General features: G+C 41.2%; 1 protein-coding gene across 1 annotated transcript in view; it reads left to right on the top strand.

Annotated features, from left to right (window-relative positions):
* Positions 1–20926: 20926 nt before the first annotated feature.
* LOC144767714 (phospholipase A2 inhibitor gamma subunit B-like) overlaps positions 20927–22562 on the top strand; it is a 223938-nt gene continuing 222302 nt past the window's right edge. Inside the window, exon 1 of the mRNA XM_078651104.1 lies at positions 20927–21029. Within this exon, the coding sequence (XP_078507230.1) occupies positions 20978–21029 (52 nt within the window). The 5' untranslated portion in view covers positions 20927–20977. The remainder of the gene's footprint in view (positions 21030–22562) is intronic.

Genomic DNA, 22562 nt, shown 5'->3' with positions numbered 1-22562 from the left:
AGCAGATAAGGAAGTTTTCCTTACGGGCAAAGATTGTGATTCTATGTTAGGACACTCCTTGTCTGTAAAGAAGTGGAACTACATGGCGCTTGTAACATCTTGGCCCCTAATTTAGCTTGTTTTTTAAAGGGACTATGGTCCCAGCTATAATTCCCACCCTAACTCTGCTTTCTAACCGCAGTTATCTTATTTTAAATAACCAGAACTGCTGCGGCTTACCGGCAAGGATCCTATATTTAGTAACAGTTTCACAGCATGTTTCATGTTACAGCAATGTTCTTTTTCCACCCCCACATGGGATTGTAGATAGTTCGTTGTGGCCTTCCATTTCAACTTTGAAAACAGATGTCAATAAGCAAAGCAGACACAAGGCACTATTGTTTCAACAAGAAGTTGCTCTCACATCAGCCTGTGAGACCTTTGAATTTCAGGTGGTAAGACCAGCAAGTGACATTCACTCCCTTTTGAGAACGAATCTCCCCCTACATTTTGGAGACAAATTCACCAAATATTTAACACGTCTGATACCAAGAGCCTGGCCCAGTTATTTTAAACTTGTAGTGTCTGGCCTTGTCTTGTCCTTTAAGACTATTTTTGGAATAATCCCGGCCTTTATTCATTCTATTTTTTCCAGCGCCTTCAGAGCGTTGCCTTTTCTGCTCCTCTTGATTTGCGCCGTACGGGTACTTCTTTTGCTGCTCTGTAATGGCTGCTCTTCTGTGGTGCTGCCAAGCTGGGACCAATTGCAACTGTACTGTGAATGGATGCACCAACGTTTTGGTTTAATGCCATTTGAAGCGCTTAACATCGACTATTGGCTCACCTTCCGTTATGCCTACTTTACCTGCATGCAACCGATGTTCTACTGCCTCCCAAGTCCCTTTCAATCAACCCTGAATGTCTGCCTCTACAATACATCACACTCTGGCCTGCATTATGAACTACTGATGGGTCCATTGATGGCCCATGACCAGGACTGTTCCGTGGCAAGGCACTTTGTGTATGATCCTACATTTGGAGAGTCTGCAGGGCTGAGTACTTGTTCTTGTGCACAGCACCTCCTGAATCAGAGCTTCATTGAATTTCACACAGGTTGCCCTGAAATGTTCCTAGCAGCTTCGAGATATGAGGAGCATGTCTACTCGATCAACTTAATTAATTGGATGACATACCTTTTTACAATGGAAGGTTCAGATTGCCTATTGGAGTGCATGGCATTTCACATTTCGCATGATGTTTTAGGCTCCGATGAAAAACAGTAGTTGATAACTGAAATACACTGCGAATGTAAAATGTTCTCACTGTTAATTTTCCACAAAAATATATATATATATATTTGTTTTGCTTTCTGCACCATGAAAATGAATTTGGCCTTTACTCAGCCGGCTTTACCTCTGCTTACCCCTGTCTACTTTTTTACCCTGGAGCTACCGACCTGATCAAGGGGAGGGTGTCAAGTGGCCCATTGGGACACTGTTGTTTTCTCAACTTTGGTATTATGGGGATACATGCGTAGGGAACACACACTTGGAGAGGCACATTTCCAGGGAGAATAGCGATAGAGCACCTATGATGTAGAGCTACCATCAATAGTTTGAGGTATGTGCTCGCAAGACAAAACCCAGAAATCTTCTAATATATAATAATACCGCTTCTTAGCAAGGCGAGGGAGTGTAGGCACTATTGGCTTTTTCATGATGACATCTCCCTTAACGATTTATGGACTAGCTGGTATGCTGACTGTATTTGTATTATGCATTTTCCTGTTTGTTGTGGCACATATACTGCATTTTAGAGCGTGTTAGTTAAATTAAATATTTTAAACTGGTTTGTGTCTCTGTCAGATCTTATTGTGGACAGGTACAAGAGTGCGAGCGAAAGGGTGTGTCTTTCAACCGCGAGTGTTTTGGAAGTGTTGTGTTCTGGGGTGTCTAATCACTTGAGTGAGTAGGAGGGCAAGAGACACTATGGCTAGTCAGTCCTGGGCTGATGGGTACTAAGGTGGTCAGATGACGCAGTCCCTAAGCATTAAGGTTCCATAATCCTGTACTTTCTTTTTACGGTTGGTTGGATGTAGGGAATGGCGCCTGTATTTATTGTTCAGGTATTGACAATACGGTGCTTATGAGGTAGAGAGATCCACCCCGCTCCCTAACTCGTGATCTATGACCACAAAACTAATACACAAAATATCTTCCAGCACATGCCCACATATAATAACCTATACATCATTCAAAAATCGTCAGTTGTCTTTCTTTTTATTACTTTGTGATCTTTTGATTGGTTGTTATAATCTTTAGCCACAAAAGCCAACACTTGTTTTATCGCATAATGGAAAATGTAGTATATTCTAGTCTTCTTATCTTTCTCAGTTTTAATCAGTCATTTTCCCATTTATAATCCTCAATGGGGGTGTATATTCACAATTGAAAATTCCAAGGTACAGAGTCAATTACGTCCTTTACCCATTTCCGGCAGGCCAAGTCTCTCTCTGCCCAATTTGCAGCAAGTACGCTGTGTATCCGGTGTATGGAGCCGCTTCTGTAATTGCAGTTGGAGAAGAAAATACACTAAAACAGTCTCTCAGTTGATTCTTGAGCACAAAAGCTGTTTGGGCGGTGCTTTTGCGATCAGCACTACATTGGAGCCGTCGCGGCTGGAAGGCGTGCAAGCGAGTGTGAAGTATTGCATGAGCTCGCTAGCAGCCCAAGATTATTTTGATAAAACAAATCTCGAGCGTGCAAGCGTAAAAAAACTCTGATTTGTGCTTAGAAAGGCGGAATTCAGGACCTCTGTGCTCCAGCGAGGAGCGTAGAATGCCTGAATTCCAAAATGAGAGGAGTGGAGTTTACTGCCCGGACTTATATGAGCCTGCCCATAGCCGAGTAGATGGTCCAGGTTCATGGGCATACTACTTAATAATGTGGCATATTGTCTTTAGGTATCAAATGACCTTCCCACTAACTATTAAAATCTAGGATATTTTACATTGTTTCACTGGAGACAAAAATAGGAAGCATCTTTTTGTGTGTGAAGTTGATCATGATATGTGATGAAATATTGATAAAATATTTGTATGTTTTACATTTTAACAGATTAACTATATAGAGAGATAGTAATTGTCTAACAATTGCTCCTTCCATTAAATACAATTTCTTGGGAAAGTATAGTATAAAAAATAAGTTGTATATTTGGTGCTAAAATAGGTGTCTAGGCCCTATACTACTAAGGCAGTCAGAGGCGCTGGATCCAATGATCCAGTGCACAAAAGTAGATACAAATAGATATCAAAACACTCATAGAGAAGTCCAATGAGACATTTATCAAGTACATAAATATAAGGATGCCAGTAGATCGAGTCCAATTTGCTTTATTGTATTAATCAATCAATCAATCAGAACATTTGTAAAGCACACTACTTACCAGTGAGGGTCTCAAGTCGCTGGGGGGTGCTGCTACTGCTCAAATAGCCAGGTCTTGAGGAGTCTTCTGAAAGTTTGCAGGTCCTGGGTCTGCCGTAGGAGGATGGGGAGGGTGTTCCAGGTCTTGGCGGCGAGGTGGGAGAACGATCTGCCGCCGGAGGTCGCTCTTCAGATGTGGGGGACTGTGGCGAGGGCGGTGGAGCGGAGCTGGCGGTTGGGGGTGTAGAAGCTGAGTCGTCTGTTGAGGTATGCTGGTCCGGTATGGAGTGCCTTGTGTGCATGGGTGAGGAGCTTGAAGGTGTTCCTCTTGTTGACGGGGAGCCAGTGCAGGTCTCTCAGGTGGGGTGTGATGTGAGTGTGGTGAGGATTAGGCCTGCAGAGGTGTTTTGAATGCGTTGAAGTCATTTCAGGAGTTTGGCCGAGGCTCCTCCATAGAGGGTGTTTCCGTAGTCCAGCCTGCTTCGGATGAGGGCCTGGGTGACCGTTCTTCTTGTTTCTGTGGGGATCCACCTGTAGATCATGCGGAGGGGGTTTAATCAGGAGGACGAGACGGGGTTGACTTGCTTTGTCATGGAGACTAATCCAACTTATTTATTTCCACTGGCTATTGGTTAGCACAGAATTGTTAGGTCACACAGATTCTGTCCGTGGTTTTCGATACTGTCTCACACACCATCCTGCTTGACAGACTACATAATCTAGGGATTAGAGGCACTTCCCTGGCCTAGATAAGATCATTCTTAATGGGAAGAACACAGAAGGTCTGGTGTCAACCTTTCGTCTCCAAGGAAAAAAAAAACTTGAGCTGTGGACCCCCCCAGGGATCGGTTCTCAGCCCCCTATTTTTTTATGTTTACCTGGCACCACTAGCCGAGATCATAGAAGACTGCGGGGTCAGAGTGGTCTCTTACGCTGACGATACTCATCTGATCTTCTCTTTTAGTGATCACTCTGACAAAGGCCTTTCTAACTTTAAACAGTGCCTCACAAAGATTGTATCATGGATGACTGGTAATACCCTCAAGCTAAACACTGATAAAACCAAAGTGTTGTTCTTTAATCAGAAGGCCCCAATGCTGCCATCGGTGTGGTGGCCAGCTGAGCTCAACCCTCCTCCACTCCCAATTGACTCGGCTCGAAACTTGGGATTGTAGTAGACAATGAATTGTCGTGCAAGGTCCAAATCAATAAAGTCACCTCTGCTTGCTTTGGCAAATTGCCCATGATTAAAAAAATCTTTCCGTATCTCCCTCTGGACTCGCGCAGGATGGTCATCCACGCCCTCTTTACCTCCCACCTGGATTATTCCAACAACCTCTATGTGGGAGCTCCAGCCTATCTCATCCATCGATTACAGTTCATATAGAATGCGGCCGCTAGGCTGATCTACAACATCCCGTACCGGTATTCTATTACCCCGCATTCGAAGAAACTTCACTGGCTCCCTGTTTCCTCCCGCATTCAGTTCAAGGCCCTGGTCCTGTCTTTCAGGGCACTGAACGGCAGGGGCCCTGAATATCTCCGGCGTAGGCTTAAGTTGGTGCACTCAGCCCGCACTCTCAGATCCAATCACCTCCCCCTGATGCTCCCCCCAGTTTTCAGCGCCACAGGAAAGGAGGCAGAGCTTTCGCGGTGGTCACAGCTAAGCTTTGGAATGGTCTGCCCCTTAGTCTCCGTCTTATTGACTCAGAACCCCTGTTCAGGCGCAGCCTAAAGACCTGGCTGTTTTCCACAGTCTATTATGTTTTCTGGTGCTTGCGGTTTCTGCTGTCTGCAGCGCCGGGACACCCCTGTTGGGGGTAGCCGTGCGCTTAACAAATTCCTATAATGATAATAATAATAATAATAATAATGGAGGGAGTGGAGTCGAGGATGAACCCTAGGTTGCGTGCGTGGTCGGTGGGTGTTGGAGCTCTTCTCAATGCGGTTGGCCAACAGTAGTCGTCCCAGTCCGAGGGGGTGGAGCCGAGGATGAGGACTTCCGTCTTGTACGAGTTTAGCTTAAGTCGGCTGCTCTTCATCCACTCGGCAACGGCTTTCATTCTTTTGTGGAGGTTGGTTTTGGCGGTAAGGGGGTCCATGGTGAGGGAGAGGATCAGATGGGTGTCGTCGGTGTAGGAGATGATGTTGAGGTCATGCAGTCGGGCGACGTGGGTGAGCGGTTCCATGTAGATGTTGAACAATGTCGGGGTGAGGTATGAACCCTGGGGTATGCCGCAGATGATCTCGGTGGCTTTGGAGCTGCAAGGGGGGAGGCGGACGCTCTGTGTTCTGCCGGAGAGGAAGGAGGTGGTCCAGTCCAGAGCCTTGTCTCGGATCCCAGCGTCGTGGAGGCGTGTGCGTAGCGTGCGGTGGCAGGCGGTGTCGAAGGTGGCTGACAGGTCAAGGAGGATGAGGGTTGTGGTTTCTCTGTTGTGCAGCAGGGTCCTGATGTCATCAGTGGTGGCGATGAGGGTAGTTTCGGTGCTGTGGTTGTTGCGGAACCCAGACTGTGATGGGTCCAGGATGCTGTTTTCCTCGAGGTAGCGGGTCAGTTGTCTGTTGACGGTCTTCTCGATGAGCTTTGCCGGAACCGGGAGCAGGGAGATGGGCCCTAAGTTGTTGAGGTCCTTGGGGACAGCCTTGTTTTTTTTTAGGACAGCGTTGATGTCAGCGTACTTCCAGCTTTCCGGGAAGGTTGCTGTCTCGAAGGAGATGTTAATGGCTTTCCGGAGATGGGGTGCGATGGTGGTGCTGGCTTTGTTGAAGATGTGGTGTGGGCATCGGTCTGACGGAGATCCGGAGTGGATGGTGTTCATGATTTTAATGGTGTTGTCGTCGTTTATGTTGGTCCAGGAGAGCAGGGGGCCGGTGTGGATTGTGGCCATGGGGACAGAGGTCTCAGTGGATGTCGGGGCGGTCGTGACGTTGAAGCTGTCATGGATGTCTGCGATCTTGTGGTGGAAGAAGGTGGCAAGGGAGTCGCACAAGTCTTGCGAAGGTGGGATGTCGTTGGGGTTGGAGCTGGGGTTGGAGAGTTCCTTGAAGAAGTTGAAGAGCTTTTTGCTGTTGTGTGTGTTGTTGTCTAGGTGGTCTGTGAAGGAGGGTCTTTTGGTGGATCTGATGAGGTGATGGTGTCTGCGGGTGGTGTTCTTGTGGGCTGCGTAGCTGTCCGGTGTCTGTTCACGGTGCCATTTCTTCTCTAGCTTATGGCAGGTTTGCTTGGAGGCCTGGAGGTCTTCAGTGAACCAGCTGGCTTTATTGCTGGTGTGTCTGTTGGGGGTTTTCTTGATCGGGCGAGGGTGTTAGCGCAGTCAGTAATCCATTGTCTGAAGTTGCGGAAGTCGGTGTCGGCATCGGTGGGGTCGGTGGGTGGGCTGCGGGCGAGGGTTGTGGTTAGCTGGTCTTCGGTGACTTTGCTCCAGCAGTGGTGGGGGATCTGTTGGGTGTGGTGGTGCATGGTGGGTTTCCGGAAGGTGAAGTGGATGCAGCGATGGTCGGTTGTTAGATCTGCGGGTCTCTAGTTATCAGAGGTGGGTACCAATGTCCAAATAGGAAACATTGCTCCTAGTCAGGGTAAGGGGGATACACTCTTTAGCTAACCCCTGCTCACCCCTTTGGTAGCTTGGCACGAGCAGACAGGCTTATCAAAGGCAATGTGTAAAGTATTTGTGCCAACACTCATAGTAACACAGTGAAAACACCACAAATGGACTCCACACCAGATTAGAAAAATTAAGTATCTTTATCCAAACTACACAAGACCAAAACGACAAAAATCCAACATACAGAGTTCAAGAATAAGTCTTTTTAAAAAGAGTTAAAGGTTTTCCTAACTAAAACCCACCTAAAAAATGACCATGATGGGTAACAAGTGACACACCAGGAATATGAAATGTATTCACCATCAAATTGGAATGTATCACAAAAAGCAAGAATACATATTCTAAGTATAAATGCAGAAGAATAAAAGATTAGACAAAGTCGTAGTTGATTATATCACACAACACATAAACCCATATTTATATAGAATGATCTATATAAGATTCATGTACTTATCATTAGTACCAGATATGCTTAACTTAGGTAGCCACAAACAGATGTTCTCAGCTGGAGGTCCTTACGTTCAATCAAAAACAGGAAGTGTAGGGAGCCCTGGTAATCTCTTATGAAGGTAGGAGACTGGTACACTCCTGTAACATGAAAACCACTCTATTAGAGATAGGTAATTATTTCTCTCCTTTACTGGCCGTTAAGGCTGCCCAGGCTTGGAATGCTCTTCCATTTCTGTTGCGCAATATCCAAGACCTGTTAGCCTTCAAGAAACTTTTAAAAACCTACCTCTTCCCCTAGTGACAGTTATGTAACCCCCATAGGACTCGCACCGGGACACTCCTCGGAGTAGCTTTGCGCTATATAAGAGTATGTAACATAACATAACATACCATAACATAGGATAATGACTATTTAAGAAAAGGTTAGAGAACAACCTAATAACTTCATAGAAAGGCAGACCGCCATTTGTATAAGGTGCAGCTCTGTTCATTAGAGACAGAGAGCCTTTTTTTAGAGTTTCATGGCTGGTCTGTCAGATTACGGGAATACCACCTGTCATATTTACTAATCCTTGCCAGGCAGGCAGATATTTTACTGAGTAAAGTGGCCACTGTGGTAGCTCCCCATCGAAAACAGTGAAGTTTTGCTAAGCAGGCCCCATGTTTGATGCACTCGCTTAGCACAGGTTTTGTTTTTTTAAGAATAAACTCCAAAAATGTATTCTTGGAACACACAAAAAGGTCAGTAACCCTGTTGCGCAACCAGTTTTCTTTCTGTACTTTGGGGCCAATGAGAGTATTCAATCCACACCTCTATGCCCTCCAGAGAACCCTAGTGATGACTGCCCTGTCCTTAAGAGGACAAAATGACCATCACTGTGACTTGATAGGCCTGTGGCGGATAGGCTATCAAATAAGAGGTCTGAGACAGTAGAGCTAGTTCATGCTCCCTTTGTGGGGACCACACACTTCAGCAGCTCTGGATGGGGGAGAGTTTGGCATGGCAGGTGCATTGTAGATTGACAGTGACGCTATCACTCTTCTGAACTTTAAATGTTCTACAGAGTTTTTATTTTCATCAGAGTCAGATATCATTACCATTCTGAACATTTCCTCTACACCATTACCTCTGAAACGCTATTCTCTCTTATGATATTACATATCAACTATAAAATATTTACTATCGTTGTAGTTGAGGGTTAGGATTACTTTAGCATAAACATTCAATTTTGAGAATTTGTTTTATTAATTATAAATAATTACATTACAAATATATCAGTGGGTTAATGTCTAGGGTATGAAATAAGAGTACCGTTAGGTTTAGTATATGGTTTCCTTGTTTTGGAAATTAAATTAGCAAATGAAACCCATTTTAAATAAATGTAATACAAGTAGGGTTAGGCTATTGGTATTTTATTGTTTACAATACATTTAAACTATTTTATATATGTCAGACAACAAATGTCTTAGCAGGTTATTTAGAGTTTGGCAGACATCATCGCTGCTCTACGAAAGTAATGGTACATTAACCAATTTCTGTTGGGTGTCCTGCATTTGCTAGTCTCTGGATACCACATCACTGTTGTTTAGGGTTACGGTTACAGTAAGCATTATGTTACGAGTCCCATAATAATGTCACAACTCTGTGAGGCTTTTCCCATTTTCCTACATATTTTTATATTTTATTTTCATGTTTCTTTTAAGTATCTTTTCTGATTTATATTCAGAGATCATTTGGATTAATACAGAGTTTTGTAGGTTTATATTAATGGTGCTATTATAGAACCAACATCCTCTTTGCTAAGTATGTTTGTGTTTAAAAAAAAAAATCTAAGACAATATGTCAAGACATTTTAATGAATTTAATTAATACATTCAAAATTATTTTCTACTAGTAAGAGAGTCTACTCATTTTTAAATGTATAGAGTAGGATTATATTATTGAGCCTTTAAATATTATGGTTAAATATTAATTATAGGTTAGCATTAGAATTTGGGTTAATAATATGTTCAGGGTTTATATAATTTTAACTGATTTCAAAAAGGAGGTAATAATTGAGTAGTATGAAAAAACTAAAATATATATAATTGCTAAGGGACGGAATTCTGGCTAGTTTGGATTGTCTGATTGTCATTTAATGATGAGGTAATATGAAAGCACAAAAGAAGGAAAAGAAGTGTCAAGTTTGTTTTCAATTGTGTTAAGTTTCTTGAGAGACAGAACTGTGTAAAAAAGGATTTAAGAAGGGACCCTGATCATGTGAGGAGGCAGATTTGCCAGAAGGACAGCAAGTCCTGCAGAGGACAATACCAGCAGGTCAGTAGAAAGACAAGTGGCCTATAGACTAGCCGGCAAACCTAATATTCATAGAATCAGAAACCGATAGGGGCATAAAGAGGCATATTATCAAGCACGGTGTGAACATTATCGCTGCTTTAGCGGCAGAAAACTGCAGCTAAAGTGGCGATATTGTGCTTGATAATATGCCTTAGAGAATGCCCATAGAAGCCCATGTTCGCACCAGAACATGGGCTTCTATGGGGAATTCACAAGGGCGTATTATCAAGCCCATTATCGCCGCTTTAGCTGCAGTTTTCTGCCACTAAAGCGACGATAATGTTAACACTGTTTCTTGATAATATGCCCCAGAGGGATTTGGGTCTGTGCATGAACTTAAGATACAAACAAGCTGGTAAGCGTCAGGGTCCGACTCCTCTATAATTTTTTTAGCCATATGTAGCCCTGTTTTATGTCTATGTGGGCTGGTTTTTTGTGTTGATTTCACTGATATTGAAACTAACATAGTCTGCACCAAACACAAAAGAATGCAGCTTCCCTTACCTTGCAAAATACCCCCAACACTGGCTTGTTTTGCCAATGTAGGTAACTTTTCAAGCTATCTTATAGAGAATGGGGGCCTCTTTTTCTTTGGTGCTGCGACTATTTTAATACCAGTCTGATGCCGGTTAGATTTGTTCATCATGTCAGGAGAAGTGTAAAGTTAACAATGTATTAGTTTGATGCGTAGTGCATTATCATGGTGAGTGAGTCAATACATTCTGAGGCATGAGTTTTATCCAATGACAATGAATTGAATTGTTCAACTCTAGCAGCGTGTCTTGGCTCCTATCTCAGAAGGGGCCTGAATAGAGAGTAGGGACCCGGGGGGGGGGGGTTTGGCTTGCGTGCTGAGAGAAGATGGCGGACTCTGCTTCAGCTCCACAACATCGCATGACTCATCAACGTTTTTTGTACCTCTAATGCTGTGTTTGGGACCGTGAGGCAGCTGCGGCGTCCCACTATAATAGTGCGGCATCTAATGGCTACAACTTTGCAGAGTTTCTACCTTCCCTGACGACTATATCAGGTAGCGCTCTTTTCTACTATCGGAGAAGCGGACGTCCGCCATTTCAGGTCGCAGGACCCGCGTCTTTCTCCACACCGTGATGCCATGATGCCTGGCTCACTTCTTTGGTTCTACTCCTCAATTGTTGACTTTTTTGTGTTGTGTGGCGACTTTATCATTAATTTAGTCGGGGTGTTTTGTTTTCTCTATTTTCCATTGTACTAGCGCGAGCTTCCGCCATTTTAGGTGCTGAGCTCGCGTTGTGCTTCTGTTACGTTCTGTTACGATCTTCATACCGCTGACTTGCCATACGTGACTATTCAATGCCACATACTTGCTGTTTTTAGGTGATGGAGATCATTGGGGTCATTCAAGTCTGATACTCCCTCTACATGTTCTTGCTACGATTTTATGCCTCAGCTTTGTTGCCGCCTGCAATTGCCATACATAGCCATTCTGGCTCACTTCACACCAGTGTTCTTTTAATCGGACTATAAAGTATCTATCTCTTTTCTGGTATCTGCGCATACACAGCAAGCATGCTCCACCGTTTTGATAACATTGTTATACCTCATTTTTATTTGCTTTTGTTGCTCTTTCCTATGCTATAACTAGTATCAGCAGTTACCTTATCAGGAATCTTCTTGCAGTTTGACTGTTTCCTTTCACTTTTTGGAGGATCATTTTGGGTCATAATTTGTCATACTTTGCCTTATATTGGTATCCAAGACCGTTTTCATGTACATGTATTTATATAGCGCAAATCACCGACCCGGTATCTAAGCGCTTGCTTAGGGAACCCGTCCTGGTATTCCCCTGTGAGATACCCCGGCAGGGTATCCACAAGGTGAAAGCCAGGCATCCCACCGCGAGGGGCCGTAGTGGAGATTAAGCAAGCTATTGCCCAGAGTCGCAGAGTGTGACCCCGTGAGTCGAGTAGGCACCGGAGCGAGAATTGTCGAGTCCGTGGAATTTTTTGGAGCCCGAGACTCGCCAAAATACCTCTTCTAGAGCAGGAACTACATAACCTAAAACTCCACACCGAGGAACTTGAAAATCAAAATCGTAGAAACAACCTACGCCTTTATGATCTTTCAGAAAATGTTGAAGGTTCAGATATGGTATCATTTTTACAGAAATTCCTTCCAGAACTTTTAGAGCTTCAACCGATGACAAATTTCCTCAACATTCAAAGAGCTCACCGCTTGGGTCGATTAAACCCCAATGCTACTAAACCACGGGGCATCATAATGTTATTTCTAGAATTTACTGAACTGATGCATGTTCTGAAGGCTGTCAAGCTTAAGCGCCGTCTCATCTGGTCTGGCTATAACATTTTCATTTCTCAAGATCTTTCAAATGCAACTAATGCACGTCGCAAAGAATTCCTGGCTCTTCATCCTCAAATGAGGCAACTCAATATTCAATATAGAATCCTCCATCCTTGTCTCTGCAAGATTACCCAAAATGGTTGCTCACGCTCCTTTCATGATCCAGGGAAACTTAGACTATATCTGAAAACTGTCTCTACTACTGGAATGGACACTGCTAATTGACCGTTCTTTTTCTAGGATCATTCCTCCAATATCTAATTCATATGTTCCCCATATCTTTTGTTTTTTCCCTCAGTACATGAGGTTCTTTCTACCTACCTTTCTACCTATCACTGAGGTCCGTGTTCTCTTGGCGCCACTATGCTCCTACTGCTCCGTCTTCTCTTCATTTTACAGACCTGGCTGCTAAGTCTTGATCTGTTCACTTGCTTATTCTTCTTCCCTCTTTTCTTTCTTCTATCTCTCCCTCTTTTTCCCATTTCCTCTTTTATCCCTTCTATTGCTTTATATTTTGCTTCTTCTTGTCTTCCTTATATTTTTTATGACTGTTCTGTATTGTTACTGTTATTTGCATTATTTCGGTTGTGTGTTGGTATAATGTACCTTTATATACTATTTTTCACATATACATTTTTTATGTGGTGTGTTTTTTTCTGTAGATATACTCCAGATGTGTATTACTCCCGTTCGTGTACGACCCTCCTTTCCCTCCATCATGTGTAAGTTTGTTACGAGGAACGTCCGTGGTCTTGGGAATCCAGTCAAAAGGCAAAAGGTACTGTCTCATTTATCTAAACTTGGTTCTCAAATACCTTTTCTCCAAGAAACACATTGTCCTGAGGCGGAATCCATTAAGTTAAAAAGACAACGGGTGGGTCAGGTCGTTTATTCCTCTGCCTTCAGTGAGAAGGGGGTGTAGCTATTCTATTTCATAAATCGCTATCAGTCCAAATTTTATCTACACAAAGTTATGATAATGGACGTTGGGTAATGGCAAAGATTGTAATGCCAAAAATGGTTGACTTGTCGCACAGCAAAGTTTTATCTTTGGTTCAGCATATATTATTGACAAGCTAGTCTAGGTAAATGAGGTCTGCAGCCCAGGTGTCGTCTCTTGTCTGGGACGACCAGTTGAATGAAACAAAAACAAGTGCCTCCAATGTCTATCAGAGGCAACCCTTGGCGCTCCGCTCTCAAAAAGGTTCAAATGATTTCAAAATAAATCTTCAAGCAATATTTTGATTCAATGTTTTTGTATTAGCGTATTTGTTATTTCATCAATTTCCGTTCATCTCAAATAAACAGTTCATTAGACGGTATCATCATACACAAATCATAGTCCAATGCATTTCGGGCTATGTGCCCTTCATCCGGGACAATCGCTAGAAGCAAGACGAAATAAAATCTATGAGTTTCCCACATTCTATAAACAAACTATATAAAATATAATAGCAAAACATCATTGGTAGTGCTTGTAATACACGTCAGTGCTCCCCTTAACAGTGTATACATGCAATGAAAAAATTAAATAAGTCTCACATGTTGTGCGTGAAATCCTTTCGCCAGAATTTTTTTCTGTAGAAAGTTAGACAGAAATGAAAACGCTATTCACTTTGCATCACAACAGAAATTAGCGGCATATCAGGCACAGTGGTTTACTATTTTAACTTACTTGTAGTACGCAGAATGCGTTTGTATACTTTTCGATAGAAAGTTGTCTCTCTGATCTGGCGCGAAAAACGTTCAAAGGTGTGTAAGCCAATCACGCTAGGTTTAATATAGACCAGTCTCAACCCCTTAGTGTGACTGATTTCAATACGTTCCGTGCTAGTGTCACGTGCTTGCCAGCCAGCCTATCAGTGATAAGCATGGATTGTTTACAAATATCGTAGCGAAGACATATCTTACCTGCGATGTTACAAACCATATGAGTTTAAATCTTAAATCCTGCAATAAATGTGGAAAGGGTGACCCTGGCAAATTATCCAATATGACTAAATGACATTTCAGAGATAACATAAAAATTCAATGCGCTCGTTAAGCCCAAAGGGCTTGCTTGAGTTCAGTAGGTAAATCCAGTGATTTTCTCTTTGTAGAAGAAAACGATTGTTGTTTCTGCCTTCGATTTTTTCTACAGTTTCAAGTACCACAAATTGTAATTGAGAGATATTATGGTTGGCCTCTATAAAGTGAGTGGCAACAGTGGACTTTAAGTTCTTAGTACGAATGATTGACTTGTGTTCGTTCAGTCTCGTTTTAATTTTACGTTCAGTTTTTCCAACGTATGTTTTGCCACATAGACACTTCAGCATGTAGATCAAATTCATACTATCACATGTAGCATTCACTTTGAGTCTGATTTTGTTTCCTTTCATGGGATGGGTTATATGATTGCCTCTTATGATGCTATTGCAATTCCCACATTGTAGACAAGGGCGGGTGCCTCTATATTGTTTCTGATCCATTGTAGTATGTTTCAGCATTTCGCCAAAGTTCTTATTTCTAGTAAATGCAAAGATGGGCGGATTTTGAAAAGATTGTTGGAAGTCAGGTTCAGCTTTTAGTATGTTCCAATGATTCTTAATGATCTTTTTGAACCTAAAGCTTGAAGTAGAGTATTTAGAGACGATTGTCATTCTGTCTTGCACTGCTTTCTGTTTGACAGTTAGCAGGTCTTTCCTGTGCATGGTCTCCACTTTTTGTTCAGCTTGCTGTATCAAAGGTTCCGGATAGTTCCTGCTGCGAAATCTCTCTCCCATTTTTTTGATGTTGACTGTAGCTTTTGACGGATCTGAAGTGATGCGTTTTGCTCGCATCATTTGTGATACAGGTAAATTCCTTTTCAGTGATTCCTGATGAAAACTATGGTAGTGAAGGGTGTTGTTCTTATCAGTTTTTTTCCTGTACATTTCAGTTTCAAGTTTCCCTTCATTCATAATAATTCAGACATCCAGAAAGGTCACCGATTTGGTTGAAATCTCCCAGGTGAATTGGATTCTTTCTTCTTGTCTATTCAATTCATTCAGGGCTAGTTCTAGTGATTCTGAACTGGCCTTCCATAAAATGAAAACGTCATCAATATAACGTACAAACAACCTCAGATTGTCCTGCCATTGTGCTTTGCTCAAGATATGTTGGGTTTCAAACGCTCTCATAAACAGATTCGCGTAGACCGGGGCTGCGCTGTTTCCCATGCTCGTTCCGATCAGCTGTTGATGCCATGTATTCTCATATTTAAAGTAACTGTGATAGAGCGTAAAGATAACAAGTTCCATAAGAAAAGACTGAAGTTTCAGATCATATTCTGTAGATAAGATGGCTTCTTCCATTGCTTCAATGCCTGAATTGTGCGGGATAGAAGTATACAGTGATTTGACATCTGCTGTGCATAATATCAGGGATTCTTGATCATCAAGATCTAGAGCACTCAATTTGGAAAGATTGTAATGCAAAATAGAACTCTGGTTTTACTAAATATTTATGGCCCTGTAAAACCGGATCCTAAATTTTGGCACAACATTAAAATGTTACTTTCTTCTGTAGATTGTCCAAATATTATTGTTGCTGGTGATTTTAACCAATGGTTAGATCCCTTTTCTGATCGATTATCCACATGCAAATTTAACCCTAATAAATATCACAAAGCATTCCAGTCATCCATTGCCTCTCGCTCCTTATATGATGTTTGGAAAACATGTAACCCTGATTTGCATGAATATACTTTTTTCCCATATACACCACACTAGATCTAGGATTGATTGAATAGCTTGCTTAATCTCCACAACGGCCCCAAAAACGCTAGGATGCCTGGCTGCACCTTGGGGGTGCCCAGGAGTGGGCGCCTCACAGGGAAAAGCCAGGAAGGGTTCCACAGCGGTATTCGTACAAGCGCCGGAGAGACCCCATGTGGGGTGATTCAGGTGCTATACAAGTACTACTACATTTACATTCACATTTACATTGCTTACACTTTGGTCAGTAAATCTCTGCTCCCTACTATTCAATCTTCTGACATTGGTTCCATTTTTATATCTGACCATGCACCAGTTCATGCTGTATTAGATCTATCACTTACCTCCTCTCAATTTAGTCAATGGAAACTTAATAATTTTTTACTATCTGGTCCTGTTTTTATTAAAGAGTCTACCTCCTTTATTAATGGATTTTTTAGTTTCAATAATCCAGCAGACACATCTGTTCCTAATAATTGGGATGCTTTTAAGGCCTCGTTTTGTGCCTTTACCATTTCATATGTGTCGAAAAAAAAGAAAAACACGAGGAAAAAATATGAAGATCAATTATTACACATTAAACAATTAGAGCATACATATTTCTCCTCTAGATCACCCTCTGCTCTTCATGATTTGATTAAGGCAAACTCTGACCATAATAAATTAGCTACATTTAAGCTTGTAATGTTTTGCTTAAAATAAAATCCAAATATCATGGAGTTCATAATAAAGCGGGTAAGATGGTAGCCAACTACTTGAAAATTAAATATGAACGTAAAAATGATGGCCCTATCCTCAATGAATCTACTAACAAATTAGTGTCATCTGATGAAGATATTGCTGAAGTTTTTCATAAATACTATCAGTCACTATATTCTGATGAAACTTTTCCCACTGAACATAATTTGGATTCTATTTTTCTCTGGCCTCCCCTTCCCCCCTCTCTCGCTGATGAATTTAATGTATTAGAGAGAGACATCTCTTCTACAGAGATAACTAATGCTATTAAATCCTTAAAGAAATCCAAAGCACCAGGACCTGATGGTCTCTCTGTTGAATTTTACAATACATATCTGTCTATTTTGTGCCCAAACTTTTGACACTTTTCAATTCTTTTATTACAGATGCCAAAGCCTCCGGTTCCTTCATGGATGCCTTAATCATAATTCCTAAACCAGATAAAGATCATTTGAATGTAAAAATAATCGTCCCATATGTTTAATAAACTATGATTGCAAAGTTTTTGCCAAGATTCTTGAGTCCCGACTTGAAACATTAATCCCTCTATTGATTAAAACCGACCAAGGGCCAGATGTAGGTGGCTCATTACCGGTCGGTAACGGACGAAATTAACGAATTTTGGCCGTTACCGACCGGTAATGGGCACTTCTTATGTAAGGGGCCGAAATTAAGGATTCGGTAATTTACCGAATCGGTAATTTAAGGAATCAGTAAATTACAGATTTCTTAAATACCGATTCGGAAAATTACCGAATTCCTAATGTAAGGAGCACTTAAATGAATGCTTATCCCATGTTAGGATTCGTTATTTACCACCAACTACAAGTTGGTGGTAAATAACGAAAAAAATAAATAAAGTAATTTAATGCAAATTGCTTCAGTGCCATGTTGCAGACGTACATGCCCTTAGGGCATGTATGTCTGCAACATGTGCACCCCTAAACAATTGCGGGGTGCAACAGGGTGTCAAAGTGACACCCTGCCACCCTTCAATGTTGTGCCCCTTTTACCAAATCAGTATTTAATGATTCGGTAATTGACATTCATTCCTATGGGTCTCTAGGTCCATAGGAATGAATGGCAATTACCGAATCGGTAAATACCGAATGTTAATGATTCGGTAATTTTTATCGATTTTTAAGCTACATAGCATTTACCGATTCGTAAATACCGAATCTGTAAAATTCAGTATTTATGAATCAGTAACTACTATTTACCTACATGAGGCCACAAGTTGGCTTTGTGAAAGGCAGATTAGCACCTGATAATGCCCGAATGTTCGCTAATGTTATTTCATATGGCAAAAAATACAAATCTCGTCTTGTAGCTCTGTCTTTAGATGCCGAGAAGGCCTTTGACCGTATTAATTGGCAGTTTATGTTTACTACTCTCCAATGGTTTGGTTTTGGACCCTCCTTTATTTCTTTTATTAAGCTATTATATACTAGTCCTCGGGCTAGTATTTTTGTTAATAATCACTTTTCAAAATATTTTCCCCTTTCCAGAGGTACAAGGCAGGGCTGTCCACTATCCCCTTTATTATTTATCCTGTGCCTGGAACCATTCCTGGAGCGTATTCGTGCTAATTCGCTAATCAATGGCTTCAAACATAATGCTATAGAAAATAAAATATCTGCCTATGCATATGACATATTGATTTATATGTCTAACCCTGTTGAATCACTACTTCATTTTCTCAACGAAGTCCGCTTGTATTCTAGTATTTCTGGATATAAGCTTAACCTCTCTAAAACTGAAGTTTTACCCCTGAATTCTATATGTTACCAATTCATGTTCGCTGATACCAATTTTGCCTGGTGCCCCTCGAAAATCAAGTACCTTGGTATTTGGTTCTCCTCATCTCTTAATGCTACACTTAAACATACATTTCATGCACTACTCACTAAAACTCAATCACTTCTCCTTACATGGTCCCCCTTATTCCTCTCCTGGTGGGGCAGATTGGATACTATCAAAATGATGATCGTCCCTCATGTTCTTTACACATTGTCTCTGCTACCCATTCGGATACCCCTCTCTTATTTTTCTCAAATTACTTCAGCCTGTATAAAATATTTGTGGAATAAGAAACACTCACAAATTGCTCTTAACAAACTCATTCACCCCAAGGGTGAAGGTGGTGTTCGCTTTAAAAACTTTAAAGCATATCGCTCGGCTTTCTTGATTAAGCAATCGTTTGCTCTATCTTATGATTTTGCTGATATTCCTATTCCTCGATGGATTGTTTTTGAGCGTTCCTTGCTTCAAGACTTTTCCTTTCAAAATGTCATTTTTATGTCTAATAGTACTTTTTATCAAATAACCCTATTCTGAAATACTCTCAGAATCTTTTATACAGCACATTTTCTGATGGTTTTGCTCCGTTTCAATGTTTTTTATCCTCTATTATATGGTTCAATACATTTCTTAAATATAAAGGTAAATCTTTCTTTACAAACACTGGAAGGAAAAGGGAATTAATTTTGTGCACCAACTACTGTTCCATAATATTATTATACCTTTTTCTGACCTACAAGTACAATACCACTTGTCTGACTCTTGCCTCAATGAATATACTTTAATTTCTACTGTCCTACAATTACATTTAGCTACTTTTGATCTTCCAAAGGATCCTCCATGTCTTATTCCCACTACACCGTTGTACCCATTATTCCCAACAAACAGACCTAATGCCGCTCTTGTATATAAGTTGTTATTATCAAGTGTTAATGAAAGACCCAAATCCCCTGTTGAGATTGCTTGGGAAGTAGATTTGTCGACTTCTTTTCCTGTTTCTACATGGGATAAGATCTGGTCTAAGTTATTCAAAGTTTCTGTTGCTGCTCGAATTACCCAATCTTTGTATTTCATTTATAATAGAGCTATTATTACACCTGTTTATATTTCTAAATTCTCTTCCTCTTCATCTTCGTTGTGCTGGCCTTGTTCCAATGCTACGGGCACACTGAAACATCAACTTTATGAATGTTCTAATGTCTTCTTTTTTTGGAAATCTGTTTGGAATATTTGCATGTCAATTTTTAAATGCAATATTACATTATCGCTACAAAATGTATTCTGAGGTTCTTCCTCACCTGATGTTCCAGAGTTATCACCTGTTTCTCTATTATTTGACCTTTTTCTAGCATCAGCTTTTAAAGTAATATTATCCTCTTGGAAAGATAGTTCTACAATTTCTTTACTAATTTGGTGGAATTGTATATGTGATGAACACAGGATTGCTTCTGTTTCTTCTGTGTCCCTTTCTCAAAAAATCAAATCTGATCTTTTATTGTCTTCCTTTTACGTCTTTTCTTTCTACTCATGCTCCTGTACTCTAGTTTCTTTCTCTTTTTCTATATACTTCTTTTGTTTTTACATTCTTGGATATTCGTTCCCCTTCTTTTCCTTCCTTTTTCTCTATCTTTTCTTTCTTCCTTCTTTCTTTTCTTTTTCCTCTTTTCTTTTCTTTTCTCAACTGTCTGACTCTCATTTCTCTCATTACTCTCTTCACATTTTAATTATTATTTGCTTACAGATTTTTGTAATATTGAAATGTGTTTTATTTCATGTGTACTTTTACCTTTTGTATTGTTTTGTTTGAACAACTTAATAAAAACTTCTTAAACAAAAAAAAAGAGAGTAGGGACCCCCTTTGTTTTCTGCGGACAGTGGGTCCTGGTTTGAGGTACGCACAGATTCATTTATGCAACTTCTTAGTTTGGTTGGTCTGCTGATGAGATCAATGTGGTGTGCACACGAGACGAGGCGCAGGCAAGGTCAGCTTTGGGCATGAGCGGGCCGGGCCCCAGTCCGGGCCAGGTCGCTAATCTTCAGTGGGGCTCAAGGAACCCTGTGCATTAAGCACTTGTTCATAGCAGTGCCCCCAAACCTTGGCTCCAGTCATTTAGTTTAAAGTTGTTCTAATAGGTTGTAAACGCTGTATTAAACACCCTGTAAGCCCCTTTCCCGTGTCCCCCCATCTACTTTTCACCCTCTGCCGTTGACACAGCAATACACCCTCCCCACAACAACAAACAACGTAACATCAACTACCTTGACCGAAATAAACTGTAGGTGATTCAGGTGACCTGGGAGAGGTGCAAGAAGTTTGTGTTCACAGGCTGCAGCGAGGGAAGCAAATGTATTTTCTCCCAGGGCGCGTTCCAAGCAGGAGCTGGCTCAGGCAACAGTTGCTGCGTTTGATTGCATGCCAGGTGGGGGTGGGGGGGAGGGAGGGATTGGAGGTAGAATGTTTCCTTCTCTCCGGGACATAAATGCAGCATCCTCAGAGGTGTAGTTCACAGAAAAGCAGACGACAGGCTTCAACCAGACCCTCTTCATCACCTGGCACCTTCCTCCAGCATCATGACGTCACTTCTGCCAGTTTTCGGTTTCCTTGCTGTGGTGTTGTATGAGGGTGAGCTATGATCACTATAGTTTAAACTCCATTAATTCAGTATTTGTTGCAACTGTCCCTTTAGAACCGTGGCTTATTGCATGTTTATTCTGCTCTCCATACTATATTAATACACAAAACATTGTAGCATGTAACATAAAACAAGTCAATTCCAAATGTGCTGAAGTCTAAGTAACTTACAACACATTGGAACAAATTATAACATGTTGTGTTGGTTAGCTGATTTAGGAAATGTGCTCTGTGCTCAAATGAATATTCCACATGTAAACTTTTCTTTGGATTCACACAGGACCTGACTAGCAAGAGGGCTACGAATTAGAGCGGAACATGGGATTTTCAATGCTTAATTCATTATTATTGTTTTAAACTCCTGATAGAGGTGTCCAAAATGAAAAATGATGTAGAAACAGTAAAACACAAAAGTGGTTAATAAAAATGATTTCTCAAATGCAACCGCAGCGAATAATCACTGCTCGAAGCTGGGAATATGAACAGCAGGAGTCCAAACCCCTCCAAAGAGCAGCCGAGAGTTACTAACACCTTGCACAGGGTGTGCATCATAAATGTTACGCAAACCCAGCACAAAGAAGTGTTGTGGTTTCTACTTTCCAAAGCAAATCATGATTTGCGTTGGAAAATTGCCTTTAATGTGACAAGGTAGTGCTCTGTGCAATGTTGTGCTACTTTTGGTTCTCTTTTATCTACCCATGGGGTTTGAAGGAAATCCCGAGATCCTTATTTATAGACAAACATATGAGGCAGGTGTACTAGTGGAAAAAGTTTTAAAAGTCTCCACATTTTTCCTGCTTTTCATGTGTATTGCACTGTACAGCATGCATGAAATGGGGGAAAAGAGACTATTGCATAGTTTTTGCACACACCCACACACACTATCACACACACACACACACGCACATAAATACACACACATTGTGGTTCAAGGGTGTTTGTGTTAAGACATGAAAGCTTAAAGTGCACCAAGCAGGAAGAGAGAGTAAAGTATCACTATGTCTTAGTAGAACTGCGGTTGTTATGCTCTTCCCCTTTCATGTAACACATCTCAGAAACTTTGGGTGCTGCACTGCTTTGCATGGAAAGTCAGTAAATCTAACCTTGTACACATATAGGGTGGAGTCAGAAACATTGTGGTGCAACAAGTGCAAACATGAATGTTCAATCAATTTGCAATTGTTTTAACCCCTTTTAACAATGCCAGATGATCCTCTGCAAAGCACTGGTTGGGTCCAGGAAGCCTTGCAAAATCTTTGAGGCAGACTCCAAAATAACAGGATTTGCAAGTTTTCCTTGAATTACATTTAATTTCACCTGTACATTCTGTCTCTAAATACTCTATTTTCACCTACCTCTTATTCTAGCTTTGTTTGGTGACAATCAATTAAAATCTATTTCACATATTTCACATATACTTTTCTAAATGAATTACAAAGTTTGTACAGAGAGCATACACCAAAACTATTTCATGGTGAGAAAGAAGAGGGAAAAAAGCAAACACAAGGAGATGATGGACAGAGC

Source organism: Lissotriton helveticus, chromosome 7 (genome assembly GCF_964261635.1).
Source record: "Lissotriton helveticus chromosome 7, aLisHel1.1, whole genome shotgun sequence".
NCBI classification, from domain to species: Eukaryota; Metazoa; Chordata; class Amphibia; order Caudata; family Salamandridae; genus Lissotriton; species Lissotriton helveticus.
Note: the sequence above shows the minus strand (reverse complement) of the source record. Positions and strands in the feature narration are given on the sequence as shown.